The sequence below is a fragment of the Contarinia nasturtii genome, unplaced genomic scaffold, assembly GCF_009176525.2.
Source record: "Contarinia nasturtii isolate CC-2019 unplaced genomic scaffold, AAFC_CNas_1.1 Cnas_scaffold_1500, whole genome shotgun sequence".
NCBI classification, from domain to species: domain Eukaryota; kingdom Metazoa; phylum Arthropoda; class Insecta; order Diptera; family Cecidomyiidae; genus Contarinia; species Contarinia nasturtii.
Genome location: NW_022198836.1, coordinates 65,320 through 77,707, shown reverse-complemented (window position 1 = coordinate 77,707; position 12,388 = coordinate 65,320). Strand labels below are relative to the sequence as shown.

General features: G+C 32.1%; 3 protein-coding genes across 6 annotated transcripts; 2 read left to right on the top strand and 1 right to left on the bottom strand.

Moving 5' to 3' along the window:
* Positions 1-1,904: 1,904 nt before the first annotated feature.
* On the bottom strand, positions 1,905-3,189 carry LOC116346435. Its single transcript, XM_031776482.1, has 4 exons — positions 3,078-3,189; positions 2,439-2,692; positions 2,177-2,369; positions 1,905-2,111 (listed from the first exon to the last, which is right to left on the bottom strand). Exons 2-4 carry the CDS (start codon positions 2,688-2,690, stop codon positions 1,978-1,980), a joined length of 579 nt encoding a protein of 192 aa, XP_031632342.1. The 5' UTR covers positions 2,691-2,692; positions 3,078-3,189; the 3' UTR covers positions 1,905-1,977.
* Positions 3,190-3,397: 208 nt separating this feature from the next.
* On the top strand, positions 3,398-4,505 carry LOC116346438 (cytochrome c oxidase subunit 5B, mitochondrial-like). Its single transcript, XM_031776485.1, has 3 exons — positions 3,398-3,606; positions 3,984-4,157; positions 4,223-4,505. Exons 1-3 carry the CDS (start codon positions 3,516-3,518, stop codon positions 4,363-4,365), a joined length of 408 nt encoding a protein of 135 aa, XP_031632345.1. The 5' UTR covers positions 3,398-3,515; the 3' UTR covers positions 4,366-4,505.
* Positions 4,506-4,630: 125 nt separating this feature from the next.
* LOC116346426 lies at positions 4,631-11,955 on the top strand. Of its 4 annotated transcripts, none has more exons than XM_031776465.1 (8): positions 4,631-4,877; positions 4,947-5,116; positions 5,179-5,366; positions 8,055-8,131; positions 8,214-8,433; positions 11,051-11,204; positions 11,306-11,393; positions 11,569-11,952. In XM_031776465.1, exons 1-8 carry the CDS (start codon positions 4,831-4,833, stop codon positions 11,648-11,650), a joined length of 1,026 nt encoding a protein of 341 aa, XP_031632325.1. In that variant the 5' UTR covers positions 4,631-4,830; the 3' UTR covers positions 11,651-11,952. The 4 variants fall into 4 exon arrangements, with proteins under 4 accessions (XP_031632325.1, XP_031632329.1, XP_031632327.1 ...); XM_031776469.1 differs by lacking the exon at positions 11,569-11,952 and adding an exon at positions 11,502-11,520; XM_031776467.1 differs by having other exon boundaries at positions 4,749-4,877; positions 4,924-5,116; positions 11,569-11,953.
* Positions 11,956-12,388: the final 433 nt, after the last annotated feature.

The following is a 12,388-nucleotide window of genomic DNA, read 5'->3' as shown; positions in this document are numbered from 1 at the left end:
CACGATGCGTTCAAATGAGTGTATACCAAAGTGGAATCACATTAGTTTTGTTCTGAAAGTATTCTAACTTCAAATGAGATTAATTTGTGGAGGTCTGTTGTACTTTTGGTACAAAAACTTCATTTTTGAATGGAAATGTGTTTTATTTTCATTCAAATTGTTTGAAACCTCACCAGTGGCAAGTATTTGATGGAAAATGAGGATTACCGTCAATTTTGAGTCGATGCGGTTGTGCGAAGATATTTTTATTTTAACTGAAAACGTCATTTTTCAATAAATTCACATAATGACCTACCGAGCTCTTGCGGCACCATCTAGCGTTGAGCTATCGGCATGAAACTTTACACATGTTATTTGCACACCATATGGAAAAGTATTCCGAGGTAAAAGCTAAAAAATTTCAACTTTTGTATTTTGGAGGCCAGTCTAGTCTGCACAGAATAATTGCTTAGATTGATAAGATTTGAAGAGATAAAGAAAACTTCAATTACAGTTAATTCAGAAACGAAGGCCTTAAAAAATGTTCCTCCCCTGTACTTCTAAATCAATTGAAGGCTTTGGACCACATTTGACCACTCCATCATGCTTGTTTTTTATGGCCAGCGTAAAACGCCACCAAACGTGCCGGAAACTCCATAATTTATATAGCATTCGAAAGGTAATTTCAACAAGTTTCATCTAGATCCAAAGTAATCAAATTAACACTACAGTGAAACTCATTTATTCCATCTTTTATCCATCCAATGAAGTTACAGAAAAACGTAATTCCATCCGAATCCATTCGTTATCCACTCAATAAATGGTGACTGGAATCGAAATATTTTTCAAAGTGAAATCCAAAAAAGAGGGTCCATGAATGAAAAAATTAAATAGGGAGCAATTATGGGGAAAATAAAAAAACGTCTGGAGCGTTTTTCATGCCCTATCGAATGCCGAAATCCCAAACTCTCTAACTTTTCTGGTTTTCTCTAAGAATATACATTTATACACAGAAACAAGTAGGGACGGTAAATTTATTTTCAGTGTTGTATGTAATACACATTTTTTTATCTTTGACTTGCGGCTTAAATTGATGGAATTTTCAAAAAAAAGAACTATAGAGCCTTTTTCAATATAAAATTAGAAATGCATATGTCAAGTTGGGGCACAGTATCCGATGAAAAAATTGCTATCTTTGACCATATTTTCGAAGACAATGTCATGAATACGAGAATTTCCGAGATATGCGCTATGCGGCCTATTATAGTTTTGACTTGAACCTAAATTTGTTGGAATTTTCAAAAGAAACTATTGAACAGTCTTCGAGAAAATTTCCATTATGTGTCCGGCCAAACGGTAACTTTTTGGTTTTTGTCTGATTTGGACACCTCAGATTAAAATTTTTGAACCGCAATTGGCACTATTCGATAGCTCACTTCAAGAACTTTCGAACGATATGCATATGTCCGGGTTGTGTCAAGCGGAAATGCCTCGGTGACCGTAGAGTCAAAAGTCAAAAAAGTACCTTTAAAGGCGAAAAACTGAATTTTGACCTTTTTTTAAATGGCTATATTCGGGAGACAAGTGAACCGATTTTCAAACTTCTATGTTTTTTTCTGAATCTTTGTCCCAAGGGCTTTCCAACCATACTGAATTTCGTACATTTCGTGTATATATAGAGAGTGTTTTCACCACACACGAACTGCAGTCCGTTGTAAATATCAGATTTATTACTTTCCAAACCTTTTGGGTCGAAATTACTAGTATTCTCACTCGAAGAATTTTTTCGAATCTGAATCAATCATTGGATACTGAACGAGTACATCGTTTATATTTGCAGCGAAATTTGATGATAATTTTACAAGAACTCAAAACATATATACTTTCGTTCTTCATCTTTTTCTATCAAAGAAAGTCCATGGGAATAACTTTTTTTTATTCAATCATTTATTGTGGTCATTTCTATTTAATTTACACAAATTCTTTGTTTTCTTGTGTTCATTTCCATCGCTTATTTTCGTAATCCCATTTTGATGAAAGACCGTCAACATGGCCAACACCAAGATCCAACATTCGTTTCAATTGAGCCTTTCGTGATTCTTCACTAACACTCGATGGCAGCGGTGGCAATACTAAACAAAAAATGATTTTCTATTAATATGAATATATTTATTCAAAATGGATAAAAAAATCTCACCATAAAGACGCATCCAAATAGCAAACCAAATAGCCAGTGATGCTGCAATTAGACCACCAGCAACACATAATTTCCATTCACCAGTTGGTGCTTCGAATTCTGCGAAGGTTTGACAAAACGAATGACGATAAAGAGCTTTCTTTTCATGCTTTGTTAACTTTTTCCAGTCGCCTTTCTCTTTTTGACGAAGAAGCTGTAAATGAATACATTAAATTGGAAAAAATCTTCTCCGACACATTTTTTATTTTAGTTAATCAGCTACCGTAATTTCAGGGGTCTCTTCTCTCCAGCGAATGGCTGGTAATGGAAAATCACTTCGGTCAACATAGGAAGGAAGTCCATTCCAACCAAAACCGACGATGTCACGGGTACCAATTTGAGTTCCATATATGTGGTGTTCAGTAGGCATTCCATCGACACCAATTTTTGGAGTTACAGATGTCACTGAATGAGCACGGCTACCAAGTGAAGTAATCGCACGTTTCAAAGGTTGCCCCAGTAAACGAAAAGCCATTTCTAACAAATAAATAAGACCAAATAAATGATATTTATTTTCGCTGTCATGAAAATTCTTCTAAGATTAACTATATTTATCGTTACGTAACATTTTATGCACAAAATTACAATGAACAACTATCACTATTTTTAATCATTTTATTTAAAAATGAACACCAAATAGGTAAAAAAATGTGTAAATAATATATATATCATTATTACACAAATTATCTGTAACATATATTTAGTAAACGATTTTTCATGAAATATCCGTAGTAATTTTAACCTATGTTTGTCATAAGATTGATATTAAAAAATGAAAATTCAATATATTTTTAACTTCATGAATTAAATAAAAATTCAGAAGAATTTACAAACTTTTCAACATATTATTAAAAAAAATTACCTCATTTATCCACGAAAATATACTTATGTGAAAAAATTCTCTTCGAGAATGAAAAATTACATTAGGTCACTATTAATTTTTTTCAATCTGAAGTTGGCCGAGTTTGGTTGAGCTGAAATGCGGTGAAGTGAAGGACGGCAAACATATTTTTAATTTTTATTAATATATAATAATATATATTCAAAATAGGAAAAAATTGAAAAAAAAATGCAAATATAAATTTTTGAGAAACAAACGAACAATCGAGCATATTGAAAAAATACATTTAATGAATTGTTTTGGATGGAGGTTAGATGGAGAAAACCAATAATATCATATCACAGTGAGTGAACAAACTTCATTGCTATACCACCTTACTATATGTCAATGAACATAGTATCTTACAAAAAATAATCCGAATTGATGTGAGAATATTTTCCCAAAGAAAATTTTGTAAAAATGGCAAGTTTGTGTGGTCGTTTACTCTCCAATGCCGTTCGCCGTAACTTCTTCGTGGCTCCAGCCATCCAATATCGTCATAAATCTTACAGTAAGTAAAAATTGTTGAAATGAAATTTTTTATTGAAATTTTACTAGAACAGAAGAATTGTCTAATGTACAATGTCTTGAGCATGTCAACTAACCGAATTTTCATTACGTAATTCATAATCTTATAGTATTGTATTCCATATATTCTTTCAAATGAAAACAATTTTATTTATTGATTTTGTATTTTAAATTATTTATTACACAAACATTTTTAATTAATTTCGATTCAATAAAATAAATGCACAATGAAGGCTTACATCGTATATATTGATAGCTCATTATATAGGTTAGGATGTAAAGTGATTCGATTTAAAATAAGTTAAAGTTTATTTATTGATTATTATTAATGAAAGAAAAACGATAACTTATATATTAAAGAGATGCCGGATCCAATTGACCACGCAACCGGTTTGGAAAAGAAGGAACTTTTAGCCGCGTTAGCTGGTAATGATGATCCATACCATATGAAAGCAATCAAACGAGGTGTTGGTACCAAAGATAAACCAACTTTAATTCCATCAGCTTTTGATGCCCGTATTCTTGGATGTATATGTAAGTGTATTATGATTACGAGTTTTTATTTTCTGAAATTATTTCTTTATTTATATATAACTTAGGCCATGAAGATCAGACATATGTTCAATGGATGTGGCTGTATAAAGATGTTCCGAAACGGTGCGAATGCGGTCATTGGTATAAACTTTACTACGTTGAGCCGTTTGTGGATGAATCAATTCTGGCCTTGTCAGATGTTCACTAAAGACGTTCAGACATACAGTAAATTTTTCAGTAATAGCTGCAGAAAAGTTTTCACCACGAATCATAATTTGATAGATGTATCTGATGGATAATGTGAAAATGTAATTGAAAAAATAAAAAAAAAATAATTCAATAAAGTTATGTGAAGGAGTATTCATTTTCAATAATAAACCCGTCAGTTAAAATACATTTTTTTTCTCACGTAATAAGAAATTGAAAATAAATTTATAAAAATTGTTCGCTACAGATAATTCACCAAGTATACAATAAATGAATAAAGCTCACCAAACTCACCACTTCTTGGCACTTGAAAAGACAATGGAGTGTTCTAACATTATAAATATTTGACATATATTTTTTTTGTTTAAAAATGTTTGGAATTTTTCTTAAAAATTATATGATGATAATAGAAATATAAAATAGTAAATTTGAACAAAAAATTGAACTAGAAAATCAACCATTTCAGATGAGTGATAAGAATATTCGAAAAAAATCATACTACTTTGTGTGCAAGTAGGTTTGGTGTTTTTTCAGGTAATAACAAATTAACTGAATTTAGATTTTTATTTTCAAAATATTCAGTATCATGTTCAGAAAATTACAAACCCCAATGAGCTGCACATACAGTGTGAAAGGAAATTCGTTGATGGAACCATGTTCCGGAAGAGGTATTTGCCTTAAAGGAACATGTCTTTGTGAAATTCGTTACAGTGGCGATGAATGCAATGATTATAATATCCCATATCATGCAAGTAAGATTTAATTCTAATAAAATCGTATTACTATTCTTTATACTATATATTTTTTGTTTTAGGTGTTTCATCAGTGTTCTATTTTGTGGCTGCTTTGTCAATAATTCAACTTTTCATATGCTGTAAAAGCGAGTATAAGCGATTGAAACAGCCATCATTGCTTCAGGCCATTCGAATTACAACTCAAAAATTACTTTACTTCGTTGTTTTCATTGCAGCTTCATTACGTGGAGCTTATTTTACCACTCCTGTAAATATTCTTCTATATAAGGAACGATTTGTAATGCAAATTCACCCATTATCAGGCACAAATTCACGGTCAAATTTGGATACGGATTTGTATGTAGTTTCAGTTATTTTTACGGTTGCCAGAACGTAACATTCAGATAAGAATACATGGAAGAGAGGAACGACAATGATTAGTATCAATTGAATTGTATATAGAATATCTAATTTTTACTTTTCCGCACACAACTGGTGTGTAAGGTAAAGTATTGGAATTGGTCGAAAAATTTACATCCATCAAAAATGTGTTTTCTTGGTGTTTTTGGGGCCAGGCAACACGAATCTAGCGTTTTTCCGATGTCCGAATGTATAGTCGTTTCCAAAAAGATCTGTGTTGTCAAACTAATACAATGAATTTCGGAACGCATTTCCATTCAAAAGTACACAAGGCTCCAAGGGGCGGAGATGAGTGAGACTCAAACATGTGCTTCTTCTTCAAAACAATACATACACAAGCATCACATGTACAGCAGAAGTCAATAAGTATTCATCACAGAAACAAAGCTGAGTTTCCGTGTTTTTCATACAAGCCTCCCATGTAGATGGTGAAAAATCGCGAAAAATGAAAAAAATAATTAATTCTTTTTTCTTCAATTCTCAAATACTACTCAACTTTCTGCATCACCTGGTGAAATCAGAATGAAAAAAATCGCATTCCATATCATCCAAATCACGATCTGGACTTTTTTCACTGTTTGAGTGCTCTATACCGAGTCTCCGAGAGTTTCATATAAAGTTGCTATGTGATGCCTATTGAATAGTAAGCGAATACCAATCGTGATTGAATCACTAGGGGACATTTGGCTATTGCAAGGCGCCTGTAAATGCAAATTTTCATTGCACGCCCGCTCTGGTTTGATGTACAGAACCGATATGGAAACACTATTGGTCAAGATTTGATGATGGAATTGGTTGATTTTATCGACGAATTCCATAGTCCATCTCGATTATGATCTCTGTAGTATTTTTCAGGGTATTTATTTAGCCGGTTGGTCTCAGTATTCAGGAATCTGGGATCCACTTTTGGCTTACTTGCCAGTTTTTCGTACACATCTCTTATATACAATCGCACTTCAAATGGTAATCGCATAACGGTACAAGAGAAAAACTGTTTATTTTCGGTGGGCGATTGTTTGTTGGCTGTTGAAAGTTCAGATTGTCACGCAATATTTTTCTTGAATGGTATTCCATTGTGCGGCATCACTGTGATAACCTGCTATTTGACGTTGCTATTGTCCGAAAAACCACAACGATTCAAACCAATGATCTTTTACAAAAAATTTCATGCATTTATCGCGTCGCCATCCAATTGCAACCAATAAAATGTTGGTTTCTATTCTTTCCACATTACCATTTGTCAATTCGTTGTATCGATATGCTAACATTTTGGCATTTCTGATGTCGATACTGTCGAATCTCGGTCCATTGATGTTGTGATTGCGATACCAGATTCACATTCGAAAGAATGTCTCAAGTCGATCTTCACACCAAGTGGTGAGATCAGTTTTCGTATTTTCGATGTGCTGTTTGCAAAATTAACGGAATCCATTCCCCAATTTCTCATAGCCTGGCCATTCGAATAGAAGAAGAACTGACGATCTTCATTAATCTTGAATAAATTCAACAGTGAGGCCAATGAGGCAATTTCTGTCATTTGAAGACTGTGCTCAAACAATATTTGCTTCACAACTGCTGCATGATCGAATCGAAGTATTTTTTGCAAGCCACATTTAAGTGCTTCTCTGATTATAATGGTTTTAAAGTACTATAGAAAATATCAAATGTGATATTTGTTGTTTCGAAATGTCAGAAAATGTTTTATTGGTTTATTTTCAAAATGCACAGAAGTTTTCAAGAAGAAATTAAGTATAATTATAATTTTATAAAATGTTTTAAAGGACTCAATTTATTTTATCATATATGATATTTCAGTATGCCCTACTGACTGTCGACAAGATACACACGCAACGGTGCTGAGTATAGTGCACATCATGTATATCGTATAGTGTACACTACACTCGACACTGTTGTGTATCATGCGCAGTCTAGCTTGACAGGCAACATAAGACATGTGCACAAAGGCACACTGAGATATCATATATGATAAAATAAATTGAGTGCATAAAATTATAAATCTAAACAAATTTCTTCACAAAAAATTCTGTGCATTTTGACAATCAACCAATACAACATTTTCGACATATCGAAACAACAAATATCACATTTGATATTTTCTATAATCCTTTGAAAACCATTGAAATCAAAAGAAGTACTAGAATCACATCTTTTAACTTGAATTAAATTGAAATCCTTAAATTAAACTATCTTAAAAATATTTCAATATTTTTCATTTTTCTTCTAATAAAATGTAAGCGTGTTTGTCGATTTATAAGCGCCATCTATTGCGAATTTGTACCATTTTTAGTTATGAGGGACTGGCGCTGGGATCCAATCCATTGGAATTCGTAATTTTAATTGGAAACCATGCACATAATCTCCGTTCCATTTGACACTAAAATAAACATCAGAATTTTTCCCATTTACGTTACATTTTTCAACGTTAGAATGTACTATAAACATTACAACTTCGTTTGCTGGCTATATATAGTTTAATTCCCTTTTCATTTATTCCATTGAAATAACGTAATTTCAGGAAGGCTTACAACCAAAGTGGGTCCTATCAGCCTATTATCCATTGCTTCTGACATGCAGTTCTTTAGTAACGTGCAGGTAATAAAATGAAATATAATTTGTTTTATCGTTCATTAATTAAATTGGATGGTTTCTATTCCACTGCTTTTTCAACGTGTAGCTGGGCAGAAATATTTCATTTGCGTAACATACGTGCAAAACAGTTTTTGTCAAAAAGCTTTCTTGGATTTTTAGCATTCAACATTCTTCCATATAGTTTATTTGGCGCTGAAATCTTATCAACCCATGTTTCAAACAAAACCGATCTATACGCTTCAGTTTTCAGTGGTTGCTATGCGTTTTTGTTGTTGATAGTTTTGATCTTTTTTCTGATTTATGGGGTATGTTTAATTGAAATATATTTACAATGAGATTTCAAAATGATGAAGTTGATGCAAACAGATTATATATGTGAGAGATAGAGAGTGATAGGGTGAAATAGTGTATGTATTTGTGTGTATCTGGGTGAATGGGAGATGATTGGAAATCATTAGAATGAAAGAAACTAACATATTTACAGTGTTGGGACTTAGATACGATAGTTTGTATCTAGATAGATATAGATATTATGATGTTTTACGAAAACAATCTATATAGATATAGATATGATATCTAAAATGTGTATCTAGATCTATCTAGATCTATCTTTATCTAATATCTATCTAAAAAAATAGATAAAAAATTTAGAATGATACGACGATGATGTCTTCTGTTCGAATTCGTTCGAATTTTATTTAACACCACGTTATCATCTTCAGGTGTAGTTGAAAGACTTTTTAGTCGATCGTCGTTAATTTTTACGCCCAGACGTAACAAGATTATATCGTCGAATTTCGAATACAGCTTATTTATCAGCTATAATAAAACACTATTAAATAATAAAACGTAATGAAAAACTATAAACTCTTAAATTAATACGACGATAATGAAATGTATTTTGTTCAATTGATAAAAATCCAAATATATTATAAAAATAATTAACTTTCGAATTTTTCCTTGGTCTTTTTTATTTTTTATCTTTTATGTTTAATTTTTTTCTCTGATGTGAGAATTTTCATCTGAAGCGACGGTACAAGCAACTGGTTATACAAATAATATCTATCTATCTATTGCAATAGATACCTTTTGAAAATCATGAATCTAGATAGATATAGATAAATTCCAATATTTATAATTTATCTAGATAAGATTTTAGATACGTTTTTTGATATCTATACCTAGATATCTGAATATCTAAAAAAAGATATGTATCTAAGTCTCAACACTGCATATTTATAGAAAGTTTTTAGACTAAATTCAGTCGTGTATTACGCTACATAAACAAAATCAAAACTATCAACCAATGAACATAGGAGACTAAACGGGACTCCTACTCTACTGTCAAACACAATTCGCACAAAAATTTCCATTCGCGATGACGAATACAAATTGGATTCACGAAAAAGTGTCTCAAATGGTTTTGGCAAGCTAAGTTCAAAACAAATTCTGCATGTGTCTAAAGATGAAACAATCTGTCTTCAAACCATGTATCGTGTTTCATGGACTTAATATGAATGTAAAGATTCTAGAAAAAGCAAAAAGTTCGGTCGTATTCTCAAACAAGCACTAAAACCTTTCAAAACTGTCACCGAGTGCCAAAAATCGAATTGGTCAAGCAAACATTCAGTTTTGGTGATTCTTATGGTTACAGTATATCCAAATTTGAATCAAATCAATAGATTTAGACACAATCATTAGGAATCAGCAAAATAAGTTATAGAAAAATTCCAAGGGGTGTCAAAAATTGGGTGTTCACTTCGTCTCATAGCATGTTGCACTGAAAAATGCATCATTTTGGAAAATGAAACATTCATCTCCAAATCAAACCACGAATCAAGTGCAAGTGGTTTTTTTTGCATTGATAATGTTAGGGCACTACTATTTAAGGCTAGAGACGTCGACAAACCGAACTTTGATGAAGGGGTGTTTGTATGGTAGGATCTTCTTTGGAAGGTGTTTTAGAGCCAATATTCGAAAATTTAATGCTAAAAATGAAGGTTAAATCTTCATTTCTTACTCTGTTATCAACCAAATATTGTTGAGATCGATAGAATTCATTGAGAACTATCTGATTAAAGACAAAATTGTGTTTTGTAAGCAGAAAAAAACACAATAATGGCACACTTCTAAAAAAATAGCATTTCCATGAAAAAAGGACCATCTTTTTAACTTCACAAAAAAACACCAAATTAATTATTTCTAGTCTGTTTTTGGATATATGTTATAGGCGAAGGTCCTAAATACTTGAAACGTGCAACAATTGGTTGGATGGATTTAGAGAAAGTTGATAGAAATCGACAAATCGGTCTGCCAAAGCATGATTTTGAAGGTTGGACGCATACTGAGAAAAATCGAAGGCAATGGTTCATTGAGTGTAATTCAAATGTGCTATTCGATAGCCCATGAATAAAGGTTTATACCAATAAAAAAGAATTTAATATTGTGTGTTTGTTGTTCAAATGGCGAACGTCTGAATTTAGTCTAAAAACTTTCTATACATATGTTATATAGCTTCAAATATCACCGAACTTCGTTGAACATACAAACGAACACTTCCAGCATAGAGACACCTACCCGAATATACATTAAAACGAAATGAAAACAACCAACGTAGAAGTACAGTTGTATTCAATTGCGGCAAAAATGCCGTGAGGAATATGATTAGCAAAGGGTTATACATGTTGTTCCCAACATATTTTCGGCCTTTCTCAGCTTCAACGTTAACGATAGCTTACAATGACGATAACTAGCACAAATAATCAAAGAGTAAATAACGGACGTCATCATAAACAGTTTATTTACGTTAAACTATTCCATTGTTTCAACAATGTTACCATTATTATAGTAATGCTAAATAGTACTAGAAATAGTAAGCATTTTATTATTTATTAATAATTCGTTCTTTTCATTTGTGATTAGGTAGAAGTGTTTTTCAAAATTCGTGGTGAATTTTTGTATGACTGTAATGTTTACCAAGCAAATCGTACATTAAAATCATCGAGAAAACAAAATGCAAAGGACATAAATATGGTGCAAGTTAGCCATGCACGATTTGGTTTACTCAGTCAAGCAGGTAGCTAAATAAATGTGGAAATAATCTTTGATATAAAATACTTTAACCGCAGAAATATAAATATTTTTTCGTTTTCATAATATTTAATTTTTCTCTCAAAGGAATTATGGTCATTATTGTTGTATTTTTGGCATCTGATTCATTTGGCAACTTTTGGAAGAGTAAGGTGGACATTACAACGAGAAATTGGTATGATATATGAATTTATAAAATATCTTTTGACGTAAATTTGATGTGTTGAAAATTATTTGCATCATGAATCTAATATCAGATTCTGTTTTCTCGTACGAAAAATAGATAGTTTTGAGTGTTTAGGTACACTTAAACTACTACTTTAAGAAGAAAAACCAAATTTTTTTAATAGGCATCACTTCAGATATGAAACTTTGCACTATCTAAGTGGCTCAAAATCCAATGGTATCTTTTCTTCGCGACCACAAAATTGATATCAAAAATATTGTGTTTCAAATGTTGGTATCGTCACTCGTTCTTCACATCGTGTTTACTTGAAGCTGAGAAAATAAAAACGCCAAATCCAAATGTTAAAAGCTGTTTATATAAAAAAAGAATTAAAATTGTACATATAGGGGAAGATGGGGTAAACCGACGCACGATTTAACACAGTTATTGTAGTCGGACATCATGGGCGGTCATCATGGACAACCATGGTTGACCCGAGGGTAGTTCCAGGCACCATCATGGTCGGCCATCGTGGTTTAGCATAATAAAATGTTTTATGTACTTTTGATATTTTTAAAGGATAAGCGAGCGAGTAATCGTCAAAAATAAAGGCGAACTTTTCTGCACGGTGGTAGTTGCGTATTTCATTAAGCAAGTTCAATATAATATTTGTTCGATTTTTCTTCTAAATCAATTAAATTAGTATCACTGTTTGGAATTTTTTTGTATTGGGTGTAGGCATTCGTTTCCGGAATCTGACATCAGATGTCACCCCTTGCTTTTGCGTTGTAAAAGATCAATGACATGTATGTCGTTTGAAAGACCTATTCAAATGCTGTCAAAATCAGTCAAGAGTGTTTCATTTGTTTGTGCGCATCATATTTTTTTTCAACGATGGAAAATTTTGAAAGTTGGAGAAAGAAACAGCATTTGCGAGAAGTTTTGTTAAGCTATTTCTTTGCAAAGAAAACTGCAGCTGAAAGTCGTGGTTTACTTGTGAAATT

Coding starts and splice junctions, on each gene's coding strand:
- LOC116346438 (XM_031776485.1), top strand. CDS start 3,516: ATGGCAAGTTTGTGTGGTCGTTTACTCTCCAATGCCGTTCGCCGTAAC. Junction 3,607..3,983: donor ATATCGTCATAAATCTTACA/GTAAGTAAAAAT, acceptor TATATATTAAAG/AGATGCCGGATCCAATTGAC. Junction 4,158..4,222: donor CCGTATTCTTGGATGTATAT/GTAAGTGTATTA, acceptor TATATAACTTAG/GCCATGAAGATCAGACATAT.
- LOC116346435 (XM_031776482.1), bottom strand. CDS start 2,690: ATGGCTTTTCGTTTACTGGGGCAACCTTTGAAACGTGCGATTACTTCA. Junction 2,370..2,438: donor AAGAGACCCCTGAAATTACG/GTAGCTGATTAA, acceptor ATTCATTTACAG/CTTCTTCGTCAAAAAGAGAA. Junction 2,112..2,176: donor TATTTGGATGCGTCTTTATG/GTGAGATTTTTT, acceptor TTTTTTGTTTAG/TATTGCCACCGCTGCCATCG.
- LOC116346426 (XM_031776465.1), top strand. CDS start 4,831: ATGAGTGATAAGAATATTCGAAAAAAATCATACTACTTTGTGTGCAA. Junction 5,117..5,178: donor TAATATCCCATATCATGCAA/GTAAGATTTAAT, acceptor TTTTTGTTTTAG/GTGTTTCATCAGTGTTCTAT. Junction 8,132..8,213: donor AGTTCTTTAGTAACGTGCAG/GTAATAAAATGA, acceptor TTCAACGTGTAG/CTGGGCAGAAATATTTCATT.